At 47.5% G+C, this 23326-nt stretch overlaps 1 protein-coding gene and 1 non-coding gene across 2 annotated transcripts in view; one reads left to right on the top strand and one right to left on the bottom strand.

The window, feature by feature from the left end:
- Cacna1b (calcium voltage-gated channel subunit alpha1 B) overlaps window positions 1-23326 on the bottom strand; it is a 188234-nt gene that overhangs the window by 58349 nt on the left and 106559 nt on the right. Inside the window, exons 21-27 of the mRNA XM_071601213.1 lie at window positions 9935-10061; window positions 8619-8748; window positions 8206-8265; window positions 6959-7065; window positions 4339-4435; window positions 2786-2946; window positions 91-228 (exon numbers count right to left, since the gene is read on the bottom strand). Coding sequence (XP_071457314.1) covers window positions 91-228; window positions 2786-2946; window positions 4339-4435; window positions 6959-7065; window positions 8206-8265; window positions 8619-8748; window positions 9935-10061 — 820 coding nt within the window. The remainder of the gene's footprint in view (window positions 1-90; window positions 229-2785; window positions 2947-4338; window positions 4436-6958; window positions 7066-8205; window positions 8266-8618; window positions 8749-9934; window positions 10062-23326) is intronic.
- Trnat-agu (transfer RNA threonine (anticodon AGU)) lies at window positions 14822-14893 on the top strand. Its single transcript has one exon. It is a non-coding gene; the product is annotated as a tRNA-Thr (tRNA).

The raw sequence follows: 23326 nt of genomic DNA, 5'->3' as shown, positions 1-23326 counted from the left end.
GGGGAGGGCAGTGTCAAGGGAGCTTCCTGGGAAGCTCAGGGCACCGCAGGACGGGTCAGGTTGGCACCCTGAGGCTGGACGGGCACTCACATGGGCCACCCTTCTCCGGTGGACACCGTGAAGAGTGTGAGCAGGGCCCAGAGCACGTTGTCATAGTGGAAGTCGTATTTCTTCCACTGCCTTGGTTGAGCTTCCACTTCCTCCTTTTCATAATCCAAATACTGACCCCTGCAGGCAGGAGCACACATAAGAGCACAGTTAAACCTAAGGGACCCAAACAAACCTATGTGTCCATGGTCAGCTGGCGTTTGGAGAGGGTACTAAGTACACTCCACATGGAAGGAGCAGGCTCCTCCACAGTCAGTGCTGTAGAACTGCATTCCACTCAGGGGTGAGAAAAGCTGACTCAAGCTCCTATCTCAGTCCACACATAGAAAGTAACTCAAGATCAAAGTCCTAAATGTAAGTGCTAAGACCACAAAACTTAGAAGAAAACGGACAAATCTCTATGACTTCGTATTTAGGAATGGAGTCTTAGATATGGAACCAAAATCATGAGCAAGAAAAGAAAAAAAAACGGTAAATTGAACTTCATCAAAATTTAAAACTCTGTACCTCAAAGGACACCATCAAGAAAGTGGAAAGACGATCCATGAAAGTGGGAAGAGTATTTATTAATCATCTACAGATCAGGGGTTGGTACCCAGAAAATATAAAGTACTACTACAAACAATAAGAAAGACAACCCAATTTTTAAAATGGGTCAAGTATCCAAACCGTCATTTCTCCTAAGAAGACATACAAAGGGCCGACAGGCACTTGAACAGATGCTCAACAGCAGCAGCCATTGAGGGAAAGAACATCAAAACTCTCCTGAGACATCAGTCCACTTCGTGAACAGGAACATGATGAAAACAAAAGACAAAGGAAGGAAAATAAGAAGTGTTGATGAGGACCTGGAGAAAGCAAAACCCTGGCACCAGTTCAGATGGGAATGGAAAATGACTCAGCCACCCTAGAAACAGCCTGGCATCTCCTCAGACAGCTCAACACAGCTCCCAGACACCATCAGGCCCACTCCTGGCCTACCATCAGCAGGCCCATGAACAGATACCCCATGGCACAGCAGGGAACAGAGAAGGCACTGACCACCACAGCACAGAGGGACACCAAGGCCCCATTCACTGTGCTGAGGCCAGTCCCGGAGGGCTGCATAGTGTCTGCCTCCACACGTGGAATGTCCACAGCAGGGCAATCCAGACATGGAACACCAGCTCAGAGCTACATAGGGCTAGGGACAGGGACAGAGAGGACAGCTAAAAGGTACAGGTTTGGTTGGATTTCATTTTGTTTGGTTTGGGGTTTGGGGTTTTTTTAAGGTGATAAAAATGTGTGTCTGTGAATATAACAAGAGTCACTGAGTTGTACACACTAAATGGGATTATGTGAATAAGCTTCATGGCATGTGAACTATAAAAACAAAGAATCCCAATGCAGTAGGTAAAGGATGATCTTGCCCAATCAGTGGTGTTGGGAAATGGACACTCACCTTCAGGAAGTCCATCTTTTGCCCTGCCTCACACACACTCAACTCCAGTAGGCTGCAGATCTCAACATGAGAGGCAAGGGCAACACTGTCAGAAAAAAACACCCCTGACTGCAGGACATGGAGGCGTAAACATGAGAAACTAAAAAAGTTAAGTTGCACTATGTTAAAATCAAAAACTTGTTCTTTAAAAGGCACCACTGAAAGAGCAGAAAGCACTCTACAAAGGAGGGATATCAGTAAAGGCCTACCCAGGAATAAGAGCACTCCTGCAAATCCACCCACAGAGAGAGACAACCACACACGAACACGCAACAACTGGGATGGACACTGCCCAGGAAGGGCGGCTATGCAGCCAAACTACCCAGGGGAGGGGGCTCAACCTTGCTGGTAGCACATGTGCAAATCAAACCACAGAGCCCAGGAAGGCTGGAGAGCTAGACAGGGACACAGGGCACACTGGAAGATGTGGGGTACCGCGAGCTCCCGTTCACACTGAAGAGGTGTCACTGCACAAGCATGTGGCAGCATCAGTGACATGTGCATAGCCTGCGACCCCTTCTAGATAGACAGCACCCAGATGGGACGTGCGCATGGATGCTCACAGCAGCACTGCTCGTGACAGCCCCCCGGAGATCTGTCAAGAGCCTTCACCACAGAGTGGATGAGTGAGCAGGGAGACATCCACACAGCCAGAGACAATTGGGACCGCTGCTGCACAGGTGGGAAGGAGCTGCCAGCACAGTCTTGTTTAGGTGCACATAGTCACCCTTCCACTCCCTGGCTCCTCCCTGAGGGCACTTCTCCTGTCTTTCTTGAAAGTACGGCCAGGCCCAGGAAGATCTGAGAAACCCCGTGGACAGTGAAAGCAACACCAGCCATGGCCAAGCCCTCTGATTTTCATGGTCCAACCTAGACCTCCAGCAAGATTTAGAGGGCCCTGACATACCTTGATGGCCAAGGTGTGTGCAGGATAGCGGCTCCTTGGCTAGCTGCTGGCAGGAAGAAGTACTCTGAGCACAGCTGGTCCCCGACCCCTCAGAGGAGGGGATGGGGCACACTACCCCCTCTTGTGCATGGCATCGGCACATCCCAGGCAAGCCCTCCAGCCCTTGCCCAGTGTCCCCACTTTGTAAATAAGTCTCCTGAGCCACGTGACCAGCCCCACACGATCCTGAGGGAACACCAGGGGTTCTCTGCAATCTGGGGCTGAGGGCTTTGCACCCTGCCTCAGTTTACCTGCAGTCCCTCTCCAGCTCCTTGGATTCATCAGTGCAGTAGAAAAACTTCCCTTTGAAGAGCTGTACTGCAATGACGGCAAATATGAACATGAAGAGCATGTAGACAATCAGGATGTTCAGCACATTCTTCAGGGAGTTCACCACACAGTCAAACACAGCCTGCAGGGGGGAGGGACACAGCCGTGAGGGACAGGTGGGGGCCAGAGGAGAGGCCCCGCCACGTGAGAAGGTAGAGCTGGGATGAAGGGGTGGGACCACAAGGGAGGGAGGAGCCCTGAGGGAGGGCAGGGCTATGGTGGAGGTGGAGCCATGGGAAGGGCAGGGTCACCAGGGAGGGTGGGTCCACAAGGGAGGCAGGGAGATGTGGAGTCAAGGGGAGACACAGGGGCAGGAAAGGGGACCAGAAGAGAGGACAGGGCAGGGCAGCCTACAGGCTCAGAACCTCAGGACCACTGAGACCCAGACACCATGGGCATTCCAGAGCCCTGAAAGGCCCTCAGGCTCCTGCCCATGTGAGGCCACCACCAGGCGACTTGACAGGAAGTTGACTTGTGCTGTCTCTCATGAGGGGAGCCATGCAGAACCTATGAGAGTGGGCAGGAGGTGCTAGAAGGGGCAGATGAATGCCCAGAAGAACTCGCTTTACAGTTGGGAGTTGGGCCCCAGAGGGGCAGGGCCTACTCAGAGGGGATGTGGAAGCCTCCTGCCCTCCCCCTGGTCTTGCTCCTACTCATGAACAACACAGATGTGGGGCAGACTGAGGATGAGGCAGCAGAGTGCTGTGGCTCCAAGGACTACAGGACAGGGACTCTGGGCACATTCTGGGGCCCTGAGGGGACTCTCTGGTCCGTGACTGACCACCACCCATCAGGCCTGCTCTCAGGTTCTGGACCCTGCACACCCAATGCTGCTCTCAGAGCTGAGGCAGCACCTCTCAGGATGTCCTGCTACACATGTCCACATAGGTCTGGACCCCTGAAGCCACTGTGCTGTGTGCAGCACCCCTCCTGTGCAGCACCAGGTGTAACTCCTGCCAGGATTGAGGGCCTCTGGGTACCTTCCTAGGCCACATCAGATTCCAAGCAAATGCTTTCTGCAGTTCCACGTGGCCTCACGAGAATGCCCGGTACAAAGTCAGGAGTGCTACTCTGTGCCTGGTGCAGACCCTGTAATCACTAGACTGGGTCGATTCTCTTCTTTATGCAGAACTTCAGTTGTGTCCACCCTCCAGGGCCCAGTCCCACAGTCACTTTCTGGAGCCTCTGACTGCCAGCAACGCCCCTCACATAACACATCCCCCTCAGCAGCCCCTTCCTTCCTGTCCTGCATGGCTGAGGAAAATACCATCTCTCATCTGGCACTGCTGGGATAAGAAAGAGGGGTCTACAGGAGTCTGTTGGGAATGAGCTCTCCTTAGGCAGGTGCTTAGAGCTGAACAAGTCCATCCTCATGCATGTACATGTTCACACACACTCTTGTACCACCTGCACACACATGCATGCACATGCGGACGCACAGCATGCCCCTCAAGCCCCAACTCCAGGCTCCAACCTTGAGCTTAGGCAGTCGTTTGATGGTCTTGAGGGGCCGCAGGACGCGAAGAACTCTCAGGGACTTGATGGTGTTGATGTCTTTCCCTTTGGATCCTCTAGAAGGGAGAAGCCGCTAATGCAGATAGGCAGAACATGTGGGTATGCCTGGCCCCGCACGGCCCATGGGGTCTGGCTCTCAATGCCCTGAGACTGCAGGGTACAGCACCCAGAGCAGAAAGGTCTCTTTCTGTAGCTGCTTTATCCGAGAACAGGGGCCAGACGAGGGCCAGGTCAGCACAACTAGTACACAGGGACAGTTGAGCTTACAGTTGGAAGAACCCATTCTTGCAGACCACAGTGGCTATTTCCATCTCTCCAGTGCTCCCAACACCCACCCCTAAATCAGCTTCCAGCAACAAAGAGGACTGAGGGGGCTGGTGTGTGCCTGCAGACCAGGAGTGAGGGCGGTGAGCACGCCTGTGGTGCTAGAACCTTCTCCCAGCACTGCAGGAGTCATGAGCCCGCTTTTCACTCCACACAGCAGGAGTAAAGGGATTTGTCTGGCCTCTGCCCTATAGACCTCTGCCTATCCTCAGCTGTCCAATGCTCCTCCAGGTGACAAGAAACCAAAAGGAAGAGGGAAGAGGGAGGTGGAGGAAAAGAGTAAGAAAGAGACAGTTACAAAATTAGGCAGAGCAATAACAGAAGCAGAAAGCAGGAACAGGGAGAGACAGAAAGACACGCAGGCATAGGAAGCTACAGAGACACTAAGGTCATCAGGAAAATAGCAGACAGAAAAACTCAGATGAAGGATGGGGAGACAGGAATTCATATGGGAAAATTCAAGGCACCAGAAGCAAGCTATGGAGCCAGGGGTCAGCGGACCCAGATGGGGACCCTCATGGAAGAAGCCAGAGCAGACCCAGAGGGTTTTCGCTGCTGTCAGGGATCCAGGAAGTGGCAGCCTGACTGGAGATGTGAGGGGTGATGGCCCTGCCCCTGCCCCTTACCCCCAGTAGGCCAGCAGTGAAAGAAGGTATCCTGCTGAAGAGGTCATGCTCAGAGGCAGAGTGGGCAGCAGCCACTCACAGGGACCCGGCTCCAGCCTACTCTGAGGCCCTTTCCCACCAAGATCCCTGGGGCCTGGCCTGCATGGGGTTGGCCTGTCCCCTTGACTGCCCTTGGGTTCCAGCAAAGCTCTGGACGGAGTGGGGAGCAGGCTGTACAGCCCAGGCCTTTCTGATGGGGAAAGGAGAACTTGGGCCCAGCCCCACATTCCAGAATCAGATGGAACTGTTTCTGAAACACTGGGTTTGGCCACTTCTCACCCAGCGCTCCCTGAACACACACTCCCACCCAGCTCACCCCAGGAAAAGAGGGGAACAAAGGGGCCTGCGCCAGGCTCACAGAGCCAGGCCAGGACAGAGGCTTGCTGGGAAGAGCTCTCCCAAACAGGCTACCCTTGGGGCTCAGGGCCTCTCAAGGCCACAGGGCTGGGTCCCATCCTGCTCCTGCTCCTAACTGGGCCTTCTCTGACACTCCTGCTGCAGTTCTTGTCCCAAGGGCCCTCACTGATGTGCTGGCAAAATCCTCACTTCCTTCGTCATAGAAAGAGATTTACTGGCACACCCAGAGGGGACACCAGGAGCTTCAGGGGGCTGGCCAGGAGAGGAAAGAGGAAAGAAAGCCACATTTCCAGAGGAGTCCCAGGGGAAAGCGCCTCAGCACGTCCAGCTTCCTGGCCCATGGGCACAGTTGGCAGTCCCACTCAGGGCCCTCATTGCCCTCCAAGCCGAAGTTTGAGCCCCCATCACTCACACCCTGCTCACCAAGGGCAGTGTCAAGCCCAGCCAGCCCCAGCTCCCACCCCAGCTCCCACCCAGTCCCCAGAGGCATGGCAGGAGAGGTGGCCTGGGGATGGCTCCTGGCAGCATGCAGCCCAGATGGGGTGGAGATGAATGGATGAGAGTGAGGCCAGTGGAGGCTGTGGGTGTGCCATGATGTTGGGCAGTAAGGGGCGGGGGGAGGCATTACCCCATGAAGCTCCTACCGGAGTCCAGCGACAGGAAGACAAAGAGAACAGAGTCAGTGCTAAGGGAGGCAGAGTTGGGGCCTCTGTCAGTGTGTCCCACCCCAGGGGCGGGGAAGATGAAGAAACTTCTCTCGGTGTCTGGTCTCTACTGGGGTTTTCCTTGTGTCTGGATAGCACCCCACAACTTCCCTCATGCCTCCTGCCCAAGCACCCCACTCCCTCACAGGGCCTGAGGATCAAAAGGAACACTCTGACCCCCACAGGAAAGGGGTCCACCAGCTCTCACTGGGGCAGAAAACACAGGTCAGGTACTGACCTCCAAGCAGGTAAATGTACTCCAAAGGACCCCCCAAGGCAGAGGCCAAAAAGCCAGAGAGGCTGCGCATCCCATCCCAGAACCAGAGGCTGTGCTGGGAACAGATGGGCCATGGATCCTCCTAACCTACACGGTCCAGTCCCAGCAGGCAGGGACAGTCCCCCCCTGGGCAGTCACAGAGCCACATCTAGGGAGACCATCAGTGTTCCTTTCCCTCTCTCCCACACCCCCACACCCCAGTGTGGTCCTGGGATTGCACCCACAGGATCCAGAGTAGATGTGATTACTTACGAGAAGGCAAATGCCACCAGGGCCCCACTGACCACAATGAAATCCAAAATGTTCCACAGGTCCCGAAAGTAGGCTCCAGGGTGCAGCAGCAGTCCTAAGTCAATCATCTACAAGGAAAAACACACATTAGGGAACAGTATATTCCAGAAAGAGAGGCAGAGCCAGGCTCCAGCCATGGCGCAAGGCATGGTCTAGGCACACCCTTCCAGCAGGGAGCTCAGTGCACAAGTACGCACAGCTAAGACTTCCATGCAGCTCTATACACCTTCCCACACTCTTGTAGGTCACAGCCTCTGATGGCCTCAAAGAAGCCTCGACCCAGCTACTCCACAAGGTGCATGACTGCTTGGTGCCCAACTTCCTGGCTCCCCATGAGTTGGTGAAGTCTCTGTCTCCATTCACTCCTCCACTGCTGGGGACAGGCACACACTCAGCTCCAGCTCCAAGGGGCTCACACCTTACCCAGACCTAGGAGGGTCAGGTCAGGGCAGTGGGAAGAACTACTGGTCAGAATTCCAAGGACTTTCATTCTCATGCTGGCTCTGCTACACCTAGTACTGTGATTCTGACAGGTACTGTGACTCAGCCTCAGCTTCATCGTCTGTGAGTTCTGTGTCAGTATGTGACTTTGCAAGTACACAGAATAGCAGAGGTAACCTGTTTGGGCACCCTTGTGAGTGCTCCGCACATGGAACCACCCCAAGTACACTGCACCCTGCCACAACTTAGGCTACACTGAAGTCACAGATGTTCAGCTGGACACACATCTATGCAAACGTACCTCAGGACACCCTTGCCAAATGTGAACAGGGGCCCTGCAGAGGAAGATGAGGTTGCAATGACACGGTGAACTTAATCTGTCATCAAACCCCGGATTCCTGATGCATGTAGTCTTCAGCATTCAAAGCCAACAGTCCTCCAGCCAAGTCCTCTCTCCCCAAGATCCCTGTGTCCCCTGCCCCCGCTCCCTTTGCAGCTGCCAGGCAATCCTAGAGGAAGGACTGAGTCCACACACACAATTTAAAGGAAGCCCATAACCTGTGTTCCAGAGTCAAGTGCAGGGAGACAGGGTGCCTCTGGGAGTACGCCCAGGGTTGGTGTGATGCGGAGAGCCCTCTGTGAGGGGCAGCACGTCGCACACACATAGCACACCTTCACGTCTGCACACGCGCACATTCGCTCCCCGAGCACATGGCCAGTATACGCTCCAAGCACCTTTGTGCAAGGCCACAGGAGCCACATCTCACCTTCATCACCATCTCAAAGGTGAAGACACCTGTGAAGATGTAATCCATGTACTTCAGAGCCTAGAACCAGAAGCAGGGATTCTCTCAGGGCTTGGGCCAGGAGCCAGAGACAGGCCCATGAGCTCCAGGTCCCCCCACCAGGCCTCTGAGCAGATGACAACAGTCTGTGGGGTCTCTGAGACAAGCGTCCCTCTGAAAACAGCCCCCCACCACAAATTAAAACCCCAGCTCTGCCCCAGGACGTCTGTAACGGGGGCTGGAGGAAGTGGCCTCCTCAGATATTTGGTTCCACTACCCACAGGAAGGACAAACAGAGTGGTTCAGGGTCGTGTGTCATGTAAGAAGACAGGCCCTGCACGCCCCCATCCCTGGGCACCCCGCAGCCTGATGGGGCCACCAACCCTGCCACTCACATTGTTCCTGGAAGAGTCTGTCCGCACAGGATCCTCAGCAGCCAAGGCGATGCTGCTCAGGGCAATGACCACAAGAATGACCATTTCAAAGTACCGCATAGTGACAATGTAATGGCAGAAGCGGCGAAGCCTGTGAAGATAGGCACAGATGGGACAGGGCCCATGAGCTGGGGTAGGTGCCGGGGCAGGTGCTGGCCTCCCCAACAGGAAGGACTCACGCTGGCCAACATAAAAAGGCTGGCACCAGAGTGGAGTTTTACCCAGTGTCTCCATGGCCAGGGGACAATGGCCAGGTGACTGGTAGTGACTAGAATTCCTGACAGGGGTCCCAGGTTCAGAAGTCAGAAATTTACATCAGGGTCAGCACATGACAGCTCCTGGCCAGACAAGGTCCGTCCTACTGTGTGGAAAACATTCTTTGCGAGTGTACCTGCATTCATTTACCTGCTTTCTGTGGCACCCCCAAGCCCAACAACATGGACACCTGGCCCTGTGCAGAACCAGGAGCTACAGGTAGAGTGGAGGGAGAGGTCAGGAACTGTACAGCATTCCTGCACAGAGCAGTCCTCTCCTGCGCTGGAAGCACGTCCTGGTCCTCACTGGCTTCTGCGGGTTCCACCTTCACTCCCACTCTCCACTCCGCCCAGAGCACTCTCCCTCCCCTTCCTCAAGCCTGCGCTTCCGCTTGAGCCCCCACTGACCTTTCCCAACCCCACGCCATGTTTCTTCCTAGCACTTATCACTGTGGCATCTAGTGACCCCCTGACTTATCCCGTGGGTCATCTGCCTCTCCCATTCCCATGCACCTGGTAAGGACAGGTGCTCTTGTCTGTCTTGGTGACTGATGCATATTCCCAACACGGAAGATGCTGTTCACACATAAATGTCAGCTGGATTAACGAATCACTGAACTGAGAAGTGGAGGATGAATCCATGACAGATCAGCACAGGAGGGAACACATGCTCGAAATGGGAACATGCACTGCACACGCATGCATGGGCAACAGCATGATGGAAAGGCAGGGTGGGCACGCATGATGGATGTAGAGTCCCTGTGTGCAGCCATGAGCCATACCACGGGCAGGGGCAGGGACCCATTAAGAGGCCAGGCTGCATCTGTCTTTTGGGCGTTCCATCTACAAAATGAGGTGATGGGGCGTGCATCAGGGGATCGCTGACTGATGCCATTCACATGGACAAAGTGCACAGAATCAGCCCCTCGTGGTGCCATTCCACACATATTGGCTGCTGAGCTCACACAGGTCATGGCAATGAAGGGCCGGACCAGCACACACACACAGGAGCGAGAGACTCACAGGTTAGTGGGGCTTAGACAGAACATGGAGCTGTACGGGACGATGGGCCGGGGGCCACTCCTCAGCACATCATCAGCTTCTGCCTCCTTCTTCCCCTCTCCTTGGCTCTCCAGGTCCATGTTACCACCTGCGAGGACATAGGGCCTCTAGGTTAGGGGTGCGGTGCACATAGAGCCCACATATGGACCCCCTGGGGAAGGGCATGTGGTTGACAATACCGCTGCCCAGGCAGAGCAGGACCACAACTGGCAGGGCCAGCACTTTCCAGAGCTGGAGGCATAGGCCATCTGCCTCAGACTCCAACAGGCCTCTGCCCACCTCCTGCTTGGCTATTGTAAGGGAGGAGCACCAAGCTAGGTACTGTGCCCTCAGGGGACACCAAGGCCTCCAGTATTGCTCAGTGCCAGCACCTGGGAGCCCGTCTCTCCACCTGGGGATCTCAGAGCTACAAGATGGCAGAACAGAGCCGGCCCAGGGCTCACTGGCCCACAGTGCTCCCTGCATCCTGCCATCAGCCTGGCTTGGCGTGGAGAAGGGCCATGCTACTCCAGGGCATCCAGGAAGATGGTTGCCCAGGCAAGTTCTCCTGGACCCCTGCAGGCAGTTCTTTCTCCTGGACTCACACTGCATTCCTGCTCATCATGGCCCCTCTGCTGGGGCCCCTCTGCTCTCCTCCCCACAACTATCACTTTTGCTCCCACAGATTAAACTCCCTTAGTAAAACTGCTGTGGGCTTCCTTCATTTTAGGTAGATCATGCAAATTTCCCTCAATGAATCTTTTTCCTTTTTTTTTTTTTTCCTTCTTCCAGTACTGGGGATTAAACCCAGGAGTACTCTACCACTAAACCCTGTCCCCAGCCCTTTTTAGGTTTTATTTTGCAATAGGGTCTTACTAAGTTGGTGAGACTGGCCTTGAGCTTGTGATCCCCCTGCTTAAGCCTCCCAAGTCACTGGGAGTATAGACATGTACCACCACACCTGGCAACAGGTCTGCGTCTTTAACTGTGATGATGAGCATTTCAGTTCTTATGGCTGACAGGGTCCCTGAGACCTCAGAGCACTGAGGGGGACAGTACAGTGACCTGAGCACCCCCACACACACACTGCTGCATTTTACATCCACTTCTTTAAGGAAACAAAGGCAAAGAGGATGTCAAAGAGCAACCAAAACAAAGGAGCTGATTCCCAGAGCCTGCTGAGGCCAGCCTCTCCCAGCTTCTCCCCCATTGCCGGCCACTCTGTGGTCCTGTTTGGAACCACTGAGCAGAGGAAACGGCTGTACTAACATTGAGAATGGGGAAAAGCACAGCTGCCACTTCAGAGCTGAGATGACCTTCTGCAAGCACTTTCAGTGTAGCCGCTTTTGAAACTGACACTATCCAGTTTCCCCTAATGAAAATGTAAATTATATTGGGGCTGGGGTTGTGGCTCAGTGACTCAGCGGTAGAGCACTCATCTAACAAGTGTGTGGCCCTGGTTCAATCCTCAGCACCACATAAAAAAATAAATAAAATGAAGGTACTGTGTTCAACTACTTCTAAAAAATAAATATTTTTTAAAAAATAAAATGTAAATTATATAATATTCTGATAAAGTAACAGGCAATGCTTACTTAAAACAGTAAACAATTCTATTAATTCATAAGACATTATCTCCAAAGGAAATCAAGCATGCACAAAAAATCTGTACTCATAGAAGTCTTTGTTATAAGTTATTTTAAAGTTAAAATTATAAAATGAGCAACTTCTATCAGTCAAGTAAATATTCAATATTTATATGAAGTACCATGTGATGAATATTTAAAATGTCTAGAAGAGTTTACATAACATAAGAAGAGGCATATGATAAGGTAAATTAAAAAGAAGTGGAGAGCCAGGTGCAGTGGCATGGCTGTGATCCCAGGGAGGGAGGCTGACTGACGCAGGAGGATTGCAACTTTGCAAAAAAAAAAAAAAAAAAAAAAATTGTGGATATGACTCAGTGGTAGAGTGCCATGGCTTTAATCTCCAGTGTTGAAAAAGAGAGAGAGAGAGAGAGAGAGAGAAACACAGCCCCACACCTGGTGTTCCAAACGAGCCTGACAGCAGGAGAAACAGGGCTTGTCGGGGGAAGCAACACCAAATGTTGGCTGCAGTGATCACAGTGTGGTGCTCCAACAGCAATGTCACTAAGTGTTTCCATGATGAGCACATATTAGTTTTAAAGTAACAAATATTTATTATTAAACACCACACCTTTTCAAACTCTTCCCCAGTAACAATAAAACAAACCCAAAGGTAAGTAAACTGGAGGAAAGAACCAATCTGGACTCAGTGAAGAATTTTGTGGCTCAGAAGGAAGGGAACAAAGACGCCAGGGCCAGAACTAAACAACTTCTCCCAGAACAGACTTACTATAACAGAACGTGAGGGAAGCTGCCCATGAAGTCTAAGCAGAAAGGAAAAAAGATAAAGGGGGCTGGAGCTGGGGCTCAGCGGCAGAGCGCTTTCCTCACACGTGTGAGGCCCTGGGTTCCATCCTCGGCACCACACAGAAATAAACAAATAAAATAAAGTCATGCTGTCCATATATGGCTACAAAAACAATTTCTTTAATAAAAAATTTTTAAAAAAGAGTAAAAATGAAAATTGCTACAGACTGAATAGATTCCTTGTTAAAAGTGGGTTATTAAAAAGACTCAGCAGTAACAAAACTCCAATCACTAGAGTTGCATAACTTGAGGAAGGAGGATGCCTGAGAGATTGTCTTGGGAAATGTGCCACCAGCGCTGTGTGGGAGCCCTGACCATGGCCCTCACTGCAAGGCAGGAAGGGGAATGGGCCTCCTGTGTCAAACTGCAGCCCCCAAAGAGGCCGATGTGAGCATGCTTGAACTCCCCTGGCTTCTGGGAAAAGCATGCATTAATCCTCCTGACAAAGACATTCCTCATTTGGCCCACAGAATCCCACAGACTAGGAGAATCTGGAGAGAATTCAAGTCCAACTTTCCCGAGACTTCTGTGACAGAAAGAATTTCTCTCATTCACATCTGGAATGGCACTAGCTAGACACCCTTCTTGGAAAGCTAAAATATAGGCAACCAATTCATTTTCTATAAGGCTTAATTACCTCACAAAGCCCCAAGAGAGAAAGGGATGATGGAGAGTAGTCACAAATGAATATGAAATAGAGATACCACCAAACACACAAGGAAGCAAGGCTATTGTCACTGGAAAACAGCAGAAATGACAAGTAATTGGTTTGTGCTCATGTTGACTTCAAATACAGAAAGTTTTAGATGAGAAATAAAAAATATATAAGAAGTAAAAATGAACCTTGAAAAATGGACAAGCAATAAAAGTCTACAAAGCTGACCCAACACTACCATGACCTATGGCAGAGCAGCTTAAAGTGGACTAACCTTCCACTGAAAGCCACCGTCACAGCAGAAGAAAACACATAACCTGCTTGTCTAAGGCACTGAGGTCAGCCAACACAGAACCCAGGGGGCAGCTGTCCACAGGAAGACAAGCAAGCAAAGCCCTCACACACACACTCAGATTTTCCCAGAAATTGCTTTCCTACTTGTTGTACCTGGAACAGAATTCAAGCAAAGGCAACCTTTCACTGGGACAAGGTGGCAAAGACTAGAGTTTGAAGGTGACGGTGACTGAGTCCTGAGGAGCAAGACCTGAGGACAGGTTTATAGAGAGTAAGCCCCTCGGTGAGCACGCATGTCCTCCTAGCATAGGAGAAGGCCAGGCTCCCCGGAAAGCAGCCACCCCAGGTCCAATACCTCAACAGAGAGCACAATTTGAGCTGCAAAGGACTGGCTTTTGAACACTGGGTGCTGATGCCAGTGGAGATTAGGCTCTGGTAAATTTTTATTAGGATTGTTTTGCTTCTGTTTGAGTTCTGGCTGCAGAGTTACACAGACCCTCTCTTCCCCCACAGGCCTGATATTTTCAGTGATTGTGTTTTCTGGAATGCACACATGTGTTGAAGCAGGAATGTCCGTCCTTCATAAAGAAACCATCCCAAGGAGTGTGTAACACAAGAATGAGAGGGCCCAACACTGAGAAGTCAACAAAATGGAGGATGTGCATAAACATCACTATAAGGTCAAAACAATGATTGTGACTTTGTGGGATTGTACTTTAAGGACTAACATGCTGGACAGCAATAAGGAGGAAGGTGGCACAACATGACCAGACCCACTGCTCTGAGCCTTGTGCTGCTGGAAGGGGAGGTCAGCTCAGGAGCAGTGGAGTGGGCACACTTCATGGAATCACCAAGGAACACCAGCAGGCAGAAACAAAATCTACAGTTGTTAAACTAGCAGAGGCAAAAATGTGACATTTAAGCAAACAAGCAATTAAAACCATTACTCAATATGAAAGAGGGAAAAGGAGGGGAAAATAGAACAAATGTTACGAGCTCAGATGGATGAAGCAAATATCAGTGAATTAACAGCCAAAATTAACACAAGCAGACTAAACTTGGCAGTGAAAAGACAGATGATCCAGTCAGATCCCTTTAAAGTACAGTTGTTTGGCACGACCAAAAGACAACTCTAAGTAAAGCACACGTAAAGGTCTGAAGACAGAAGAAGCTACGCCTGCCCAATGTTCACACAAAAGACACAAAGCAAGAAAGTTGCATTCTCAGGAGAAAGCTGCACTTCAAAACAAAACCACTGCTAGAGATAAACAGGATTATGACTTGAATATTTTAATAGGAAGCCTTTTTTTAAGCAGAAATAAAAGAAAAACCCTCACAAATAAATCCAGAAACAGTTACTATCTTAGAAATGTAACAGTTGCTTAGCAACCTATCAGATAGTTCTGTATTTTGCTTTACATTTCAAACTATTCAAAACAACTATATTAAAAGGTAACTATACAGAACTGGGATGTGGCTCAGTGGTAGAGTGCTTGCCTAGTGTGCATGAGGCCCTGGGTTTGATCCCCAGCACCACAAGGCAAAAAAAAAAAAAAAAAGTAAATATAGAATGTGAACTCTAACAGGTCCACAGAGAGAAAGACATTTCAATACACCTTTCTCAATTATTGATAAAGCCAATCAGGCAAAATATTAGTGAATACATGCAGTATTTAAGTAACACAATTAACAACTTGATTTAGTAGATACATATAAAAAGCCTAGGGATCCTAAAATTTGAAAAAAAAACATGTTCCTTTTAAGCATATATAAAACATTTACAAAAGATAACCATAAAGCCCAATCATAAGCAACTGCAAATAAATATCAAAGGAAAATACCACACAGGTCATGGTTACTAATCTCATGCAATTAAATTGGAAATTAAGGTAATAATCAGAAAAAAAAGATTAATTAAAATTAAAATTCTACATTTGAAAATTGAGAAATAGACTTAAAAAACCCATGAGTCAAAAATGATATTCACAGATGGCACAACTGTGTGCACCTGAAAAACAAAAAGGATCTAAGAAAGATACTGCAGAGCCCCCGATCAACGTCAGCAGATCCAAACTGCTGGGTTTCCATGCAATAGGAGTGAATGATTTGAAAACGGAATTTTTCAAGTAATACCATTTGAAAAACAGCAAGCAAAGCAAAAAGACAAAATTTTCAAGATAAAAGAGACGCAAATACGAAGTCATAGAAGTGAGAAATAAACCTTACAATCTTCTGTGTGAATTACAAATGTCACAGAATTCATTTATCTCTTTTTTAAAAAAGAGTCCAATCAAAAGCCTGAAAGCAACAGAGAGGGCTGCACATGCAGTCTCTCATCAGAGCACCAATGGCACTGAGTTGCTCCGCGGGGACACCCTCATGCCTGATGGAGGACATGCTTCTAGAAGGACCAGAGGGAACAAGAAAGCAGGACAGGATGTGAAGAAGCCTAGCAAGGGTATGACTTCATTGAAGTCCTGCAAAGATAGGTGTAGGCTCCTGGGGGAGGGGTGGGCTCACAACTGAACCTCAAAGCTGTCCTGATGCAAAGCCGAAGGACTGGGCTCCCCCAGGACCGCCTGAAACCCATCAAACATACTCAAATCTATAATTTCCTAGTAATAATTTTAAATCTCTCATTAGTGATATTGGAGTTGATTCATTATTTTGAAAATTCACAAATAAAGGGACAGAATTAAGCATCTCTCTTGCTTGCTAGAAACACAAACCACAGACCAGGCGCACTGGTGCATGCCTATAATCCCAGCAGCTCGGGAGGTGGAGGCAAGAGGATTGCAAGTTCAAAGCCAGCCTCAGCAATTTAATGAGGCACTTGAAGCAACTCAGTGAGATCTCGTCTCTAATAAAATACAAAATAGGGCTAGGGATGTGGCTCAGTGGTCAAGTTCAATCCTAGTACCCCCCCCAAAAAAAGTGCATTCTACTGATATGTATAACTAATTAAAACAAATAAAAATTCAAAAAATAAGTAAATAAATACAAACTATATTTCAAGGTAACCCAATTTTGTGGAATAAGATCTTCCTTACAGAAAAGGTTAGAATAGTAAATGCAGGAAAAAACAGTGGGATTATAAATTCCTCATTCTGTGGTCCTCCCCGAATTCGCTCATCTGATAACAATCACTTTCACTGGAATCACTAGGGAAAAGGCTGCAGGAGAATGTTAGGAGGTGCAGGGCTGGCAGGGCCTGCACCATGCCGCAGCCCCTGGAGCTCGCACAAGAGCCAAACTGAACTCTTCCTAATCGAGTCTCCCGATGTATGGGGCTCAGATGGGGCAGTCCTGGCAATGTCTGGAGACAGCTTTTGTTCTCATGACGAGAGGTACTCTTGGCATCCAGGGACATTCCTGAAACTCTTGCACACAAGACAGTGGCTGACAACAAGATCTCACACCACCAAGGTCAGAAACAGGCTACAGTGAGGACAGAGGAGGAGGCTGGACATCTGCTGCCACCAACCAGACCCAGAGCAGGGGGCGAAGGGACAAACCACACAGCTCCCTCAACAAGTAAAGGGCATGAACGAAAAGAAGAGGGCAGACACTCAGATTCAGCTAAGTGAAATAAGTGAGCTTGTCTGGATACTGATTATACCTGGTAAAACGTGAACTTGGAATGGGTGTTAGATAACATTAAGGAGTTGTCACAATGTTTTTGCTGCAATTATGCTAAATCCCTACTGGCATACTCACACTCCACGGGCTATACGAGAAAGCGAAGAGAAAGGAGGACGAAGACAGCAGAGGGGACAACTGCCAAGGTGGGTGACAGAGCAGCCACTTCACTCAACTTACTACAACACAAAGGCCTTCATTTAGGCAGCCACAGAGAGAATATAGAACCAGATAAAGGAACAATTTAGGCCACTGGATTCTCCACAGAACAAGAGAAGGTGGAGGACAATGGAATAGTCTGAATCTGATGAGAAAAAATAGCTAACAAGCCAGAATTCCATACAAAAGAGAATCACTCTTCACCAGCAATGGCAGAACAAGGGTCATCCAGGCCAGCAGAGAGAGCTCACCACTTTGGAACTTCACTAAAGGAAATCAGGAAACGAGCTCTGGGAACAGAAGTGGGAGGGACACAAATGATGATCTGACACACCAGGAGTGATGAGATACTGCAAAGAACAACAAAGCCAAGAGCAGGAGGAAGGGCATCAGACACAGACCAGAGGAAAGGAAGCGCCAAGAGCAGAAATTAGCAAACAGACCAAGGCACAAGAAGGTCAAGACAAGGCCTGAGGCACTGGGAGACGGTTTAAACTGACCCACCTTTAGGTGAAGGAGGGAGGGCCGGCAAAAATGCAAACCCAGCAGGAAGAACACAAGTTCTCGTCCCTATCCTCCAGTTTCTCCCCACATCCTCCCTAAGCTGTACCATCAACAAGGAGAAAGAACAAAGGCATCCACAGTCCACATCTACACCATACACCTGCACTTACGTGGGAGTGGGGACAAACACCTGAGGCCTGCAGTACCAGGGCAGCGTGGGAGGTAGGGAGCTGTGCAACACCCTGGAAGAAAGGCCCTTCTCCACACAGGTCTAAGGCCCTGTGGGTCAGACCATGAAGGCTCTGGGAAGTGCCTGGGCTGGAGGTGGCCACTGGGCCCCACTTCTGGAGGAAAGGGAAGGCTCCATACGGCTTCATGATGAACCCCAGTACTGAGTCAAGGACTACAAGTCTGCATTACAGAGAAGAGAATCAGGCAGAACCCCAGAACCCAGACAGAGAAGGGACTTGACTTTCCCAACAGAGGAGGGTGCTCTTGGACTGGAGAGCCAGGAGCTGCCCAAGCCCCACCCCAACTCCACAGAATCACATGTAGCTGCTGGTCCAGGCAAACCTAGCACATTTTATCCTTATCTGAGAAAGAAACCCAACATCCATTTAAAAAGAAAAAAAAAAATTCAATAAGAGGAAAACAAAAACTAAGGGTTAAGCCTATTCACCTAATAAAAATACCCACAAAAAAACCCAACTGTAACACAGAAGCAACCCAACTTGCCCCCACACATCTCCTGCTGTACTTAACACAATTACAGAAGCACTGCCTGATAGCAAGGAACACTGCGGTCAGATACAAACACTCAGAATAAAGACAGATGGACCACTGGAGACATGAATGAGAGCTGATCAGACTCAGGAGAGAACTGCAGAAACGACAAGTCCATGTCAGAAGCCACAAGGAATCCAAGGGAGAACAGAAACGACTGGATATAGCAAGAGAAAAAGAAGACTACAGAGAAATGAGCTGAAAGGGAAAATGGGAAATAAAGACTGAGTTGTAAAAAGGTTAGAACAAAAATCATACAGAAAACCGGCAAAGTAGGTCTAATGTGTATAGCCAGAGTGTCCGATACACAAAACAAACCTGTGTGACAGAACTAACAATTAAAACTTTAATCCCTGAAACTTAATAATATCAAATGATTTTGATAAAAGTGCCATAGCAATTCAAGGAAAAAGGAAAGTCTTTCGACTGTCAGTAATAAAGAAATTGAATGTCCATGAGGGTGGGGTGGGGGAAAGGGCTCATTCCTATTTCACACCATATGTAAAATTAACTAGAGGCTTCAGCTCGCAGACTGATAGAGTGAAGTGCTCCCCAATTCATCCCACGAGCACAGCTACACACACAACCCCTGGACATACGTACATACAAGGAAAATGTAGGAAGACTCCGAAAAGTAAGAGGAAGAAAGTGGACTGGCTAGGGAGCTTTGGGACCCAAGGAATGGCATGCAGTAGGGCTTCCTTTTCTGCCTCATATATCCTAGACGGTGCTAGAAAAGCCAACAACCCCTAAATGCCAACAGACACGATTTTTAAAAGCCCCAACAAAACCTAGTTTTCCCTAGTGAGAGAACAAGGAAGGAGGCAGCCTGGCAAGATCAGGCAGTGATCACTGTGCCAATCCAAACTCCACAGACACGCTGCAGCCCACCTCTGCACACACCAGCAGAGTTGGGCCAGAGCCTAGGCATGGGCCCTCACCCCCGGGATTCTTGCTGTGGGGTCGGAGAGGCACAGATGGGAGTAAAATCTCAACGGTCTGGGAACAAGAAACACAAGCCACACAAAGCCAGTAGGGATCACATGTGTGGCTCATTAGAGTGAGTCCTGTGGAAAGCCAGGACTAGTGCTGACACCTAGAGCTAATGAGGCCAACTGCACTGTGTCGGTGGCAGCACATGTGGAACAGTAGCGAGGCCTCTTGCTCTCCAATCTGGCTGGAAGCCTACTGGGGAGCTAGAACTCCCACCCTAGGCCAGCAGTTATGAGGAGCCCCTCCAGCTGGGTGGTGAAGGAGACAACTTCCAACCTTCCCCTGGCAGAGTGATGTCATAGCAGACAGCCAAACAGAAGATTTAAATAAGACTCAGGGGCTCATGACATAATACCCAAGTATTGAAGTTTCAATAAAAAATTGCTTATCACACCAAGAACCAGGAAATCAACGTGACTGAGAAAAGACAATCAATAGGCACCAAGATGATTCTGACATTAGAATTCTGACAGAGATGTTAGATACACCATCATAAAAATGGCCAACAGATAATTAAAAACACACTTGAAACAAATGAAAAGTATGAAGTCTCAGCAAAGAAATAGAAGATATAAAAGGTCAAATGAAAAGCATAATGACTGAAATTAAAAATTCAATAGATGGGCACAACTGCAGAATGGAAAGCACAGATGAAAGAATCTGTGAACTAGAAGATAAGAAAATAGAAATTACCCAATCTGAACAATACCAAGAAAACGGACTGAAAAAAAATCAATAGAGCTCAGGAGACTTTGGGAGTATAATAAAAGATCTAACAATCATGTCATCAAAGTCCTTGAATGAAAAGAGAAAAGGGCAAAGCTAAACAAAATACTCAAAGACATAATGGATGAAATATTTCTAAATCTGGCAAAAGACATTAACCTACAGATTCAAGAAGTTGAATAAATCCCCAAAAGGATAAACTTGAAGAAACCCATGCTACAACACATTATACTCAAACTTCTGAAACATAAAGACAAAAAAAAAAAATCTTGAAAGCAGCAAGAGAGAAACAACATCTTACCTATAGGAAGAAAACAATTCGAATGACAGTGGATTTCTCATCAGAAACCATGGAGGTCAGAAGGAAGAGGCACACGTTTTTTTCAAGTGCTGAAAAAAAAAGAACTGTCAACCCAGAATTCTATACCCAGTGAAAATACCCTTCAGGAATGAAGGACAATCAAGACATTCTCAGATGAAGGAAAACTAAAAGAATTTGTCCCAGGCAGGCCTACTCTTAAAGAATGGCTAAACAAGGTCCTTCAAACAGAAAATAATGAAAGTCGAAATATTGGAATTTCAGGAAGAAAGAAAGAATAATAGGAGAAAAACATGATTGAATACAACATGCTTTCTCTTCTTCTCTGGAGGTTTCAATAAAAAATCATGTTGACAGTTAAAGTAAAAATGACAACACATTGTGAAGTGATTCCAAATATTTAAGACTATTATATTATAAACAGGGAAGGGGGAGTGTCAAGAGAGGTAATGTTTCATACTTCATTGAAACTCGTAAAATCATGATAGCAATAAACTGGGGTAAGTTATCTAAACATAATGTGATCCCTGAAGCAACCACTAAAAATCTCTATCAGAGATACACTCAAAACTACCATAGATAAGTCAAACATAATTCTAAAACATGTTCAAGTGACCCCCAAAAGGCAGAAAAAGGAAACCAGAAAAATGAAAAAAAAGAGAAAACAAAAAATAGAATGTATCAATAATTACATTAAATGTGAATGCTTTAAAAAGACCAGATTAAAAAGCTGACATAGTGGATCAACAACATGATACAACTATATGCTCTCTACAAGAAACTCACTTCAAGTAGAACTAAATAACCAGGCTGAAAAAAAGGTGAAAAGGTTACCATGCGAATATTAATCAAAAGAAAGCAAGAGTAGACATATTAATATAAGATACGCTTCAGATCAAAGAAAATCACAGGCACAGGGAAGGACATTTCACAATGAAAAAAAAGGGCCACTCCACCAAGAAGATAAAGAGATCCTACATATGTGTACCTAATGACAGAGCCACAGATATGTAAGCAACAACTACCAGTCTGAAAGTAGAAACAGACAAGTTCACATCTGTAGTTGGAAACTTGAACATCCTTTGTTCAACAACTGATAGGTCTAGATAGACAGAAAATAGCATGCTTACAGAAAAACTCAATAATACCAACCAACAAGCTCAAACTGGCACTTGCAAAACATTACACCCAAAACCTGGAAAATACATGTTCTTGTTCAATGCCCACAGATTCTACACCAAGATGCGCCACATCCTGAGCCATCCAACAAAATTAAACAACTTAAAAGAACTGTAATGATATTGATGGAGTATGGTTGCTGATCATAAAGTAATCAAACCAGAAGTCAATAACAAAAAGCAGGAAAATCTCCAAACACTGAGAACCTAAACCACACACTTCTACTCATGAATTACATGAGCCAAAGAGGAAGGCTCAAGGGAAACTTTTAAAATAAAACTAAACACAAATTAAAGCATATCACATGAAAACCCATGGCACACAGTAGAAGCATGCTGAGAAGGAAATGTATGGCACTAAGTGTTCACATTAGAAAAGAGGAAAAGACTCAAATCAATGATCTAAGCTCTTACCCTCAAGAAGCAAAAAAAAAAGAGTAAAATAAGCACAAAGCAAATGTAAAGACAAAAAACAATAGAGTAGAAATCAAATGAAATTGAAAACATAAAATCAATGAAATAAGAATTTGGTTCTTTGAAAAGATCAGTAAGATAAACAAACTTCTAGTAAGACTAACAAGGAGAAAAGGGAAGATAACGAATTACCCATGGCAAAATGAGACGGGGGCTATCACTACAGACCATGCCAACATCAAAGTGGTTACAGGATCCCAGCAGCTTAGAGGTTGAGGCAGGAGAACTGCAAGTTCAAGGACAGCCTCAGCAACTTAGTGAGGCCCTATGCAACTTAGTGAGGCCCTGTCTCAAAATAAACAAAAAGGGGGGCTGGGGTTGTGGCTCAGCGGTAGAGCACTCACCTCACATGTGCGAGACGCTGAGATCAATCCTCAGCACCACATAAGAATAAATAATTTTTGAAATAAAGGTATTGTTTCCAACTACAAGTAAAAAATAAATATTTTTAAAAAGGGGGTGGGGCATGCTGGGGATGTGACCCAGTGGTTGAGCATCCCTGCATTGAATCCCTGGTACAAAAAAAAAAAAATTATGCGGAGATATGACAACTATGTACACATAAATCTGAAAACCTACATGAAATATGCCACTTCCTCAAAAGGCTCAAAAACCTGCAACTTACCCAAGAAGAAGGCAATCCCCAGCCCTACAACTGTTAAGGAAGCCAATTTTTTAATTTAAAAATTTCAAAAAAAAAAAAAATGTTTCTTTCTTTGACCAATTTGACCAAAAATTTAAAAGAGAATTAACACCAGTTTGACACAATCTGTTGTGGAAAATAGAAGAGGGGACAATTCCATTAAATTAAATATTTTATGGATCCAGTATTACTGTGATATCCAAATCAGACAAGTAAAAAAAAAAAGTACAAAATAGAAAATTACAGACCAATATCCCTCATGGATTTAGAGGCAAAACTCCTTAACAAAGTGTTAGCAACTAGAATTGAGAAATATGCAAAAAATAATTATACTCAAAACCAGCAGGATGTATAACAGGGATCAAGGCCAGTTGAATATTTGAAAAGAAATCAATATAACCATATTAATAGAAGAAAACATATAAATCATATCAATTGTTGCAGAAAATCATTTGACAAAATTCAACAACCACTCATGATAAAAACTCTTGGAGGGGCTGGGGATATGGCTCAAGCAGTGGCGCACTCGCCTGGCATGTGCGGGGCGCTGGGTT

The sequence above is a fragment of the Marmota flaviventris genome, chromosome 13, assembly GCF_047511675.1.
Source record: "Marmota flaviventris isolate mMarFla1 chromosome 13, mMarFla1.hap1, whole genome shotgun sequence".
Lineage (NCBI taxonomy): Eukaryota > Metazoa > Chordata > Mammalia > Rodentia > Sciuridae > Marmota > Marmota flaviventris.
Note: the sequence above shows the minus strand (reverse complement) of the source record. Positions and strands in the feature narration are given on the sequence as shown.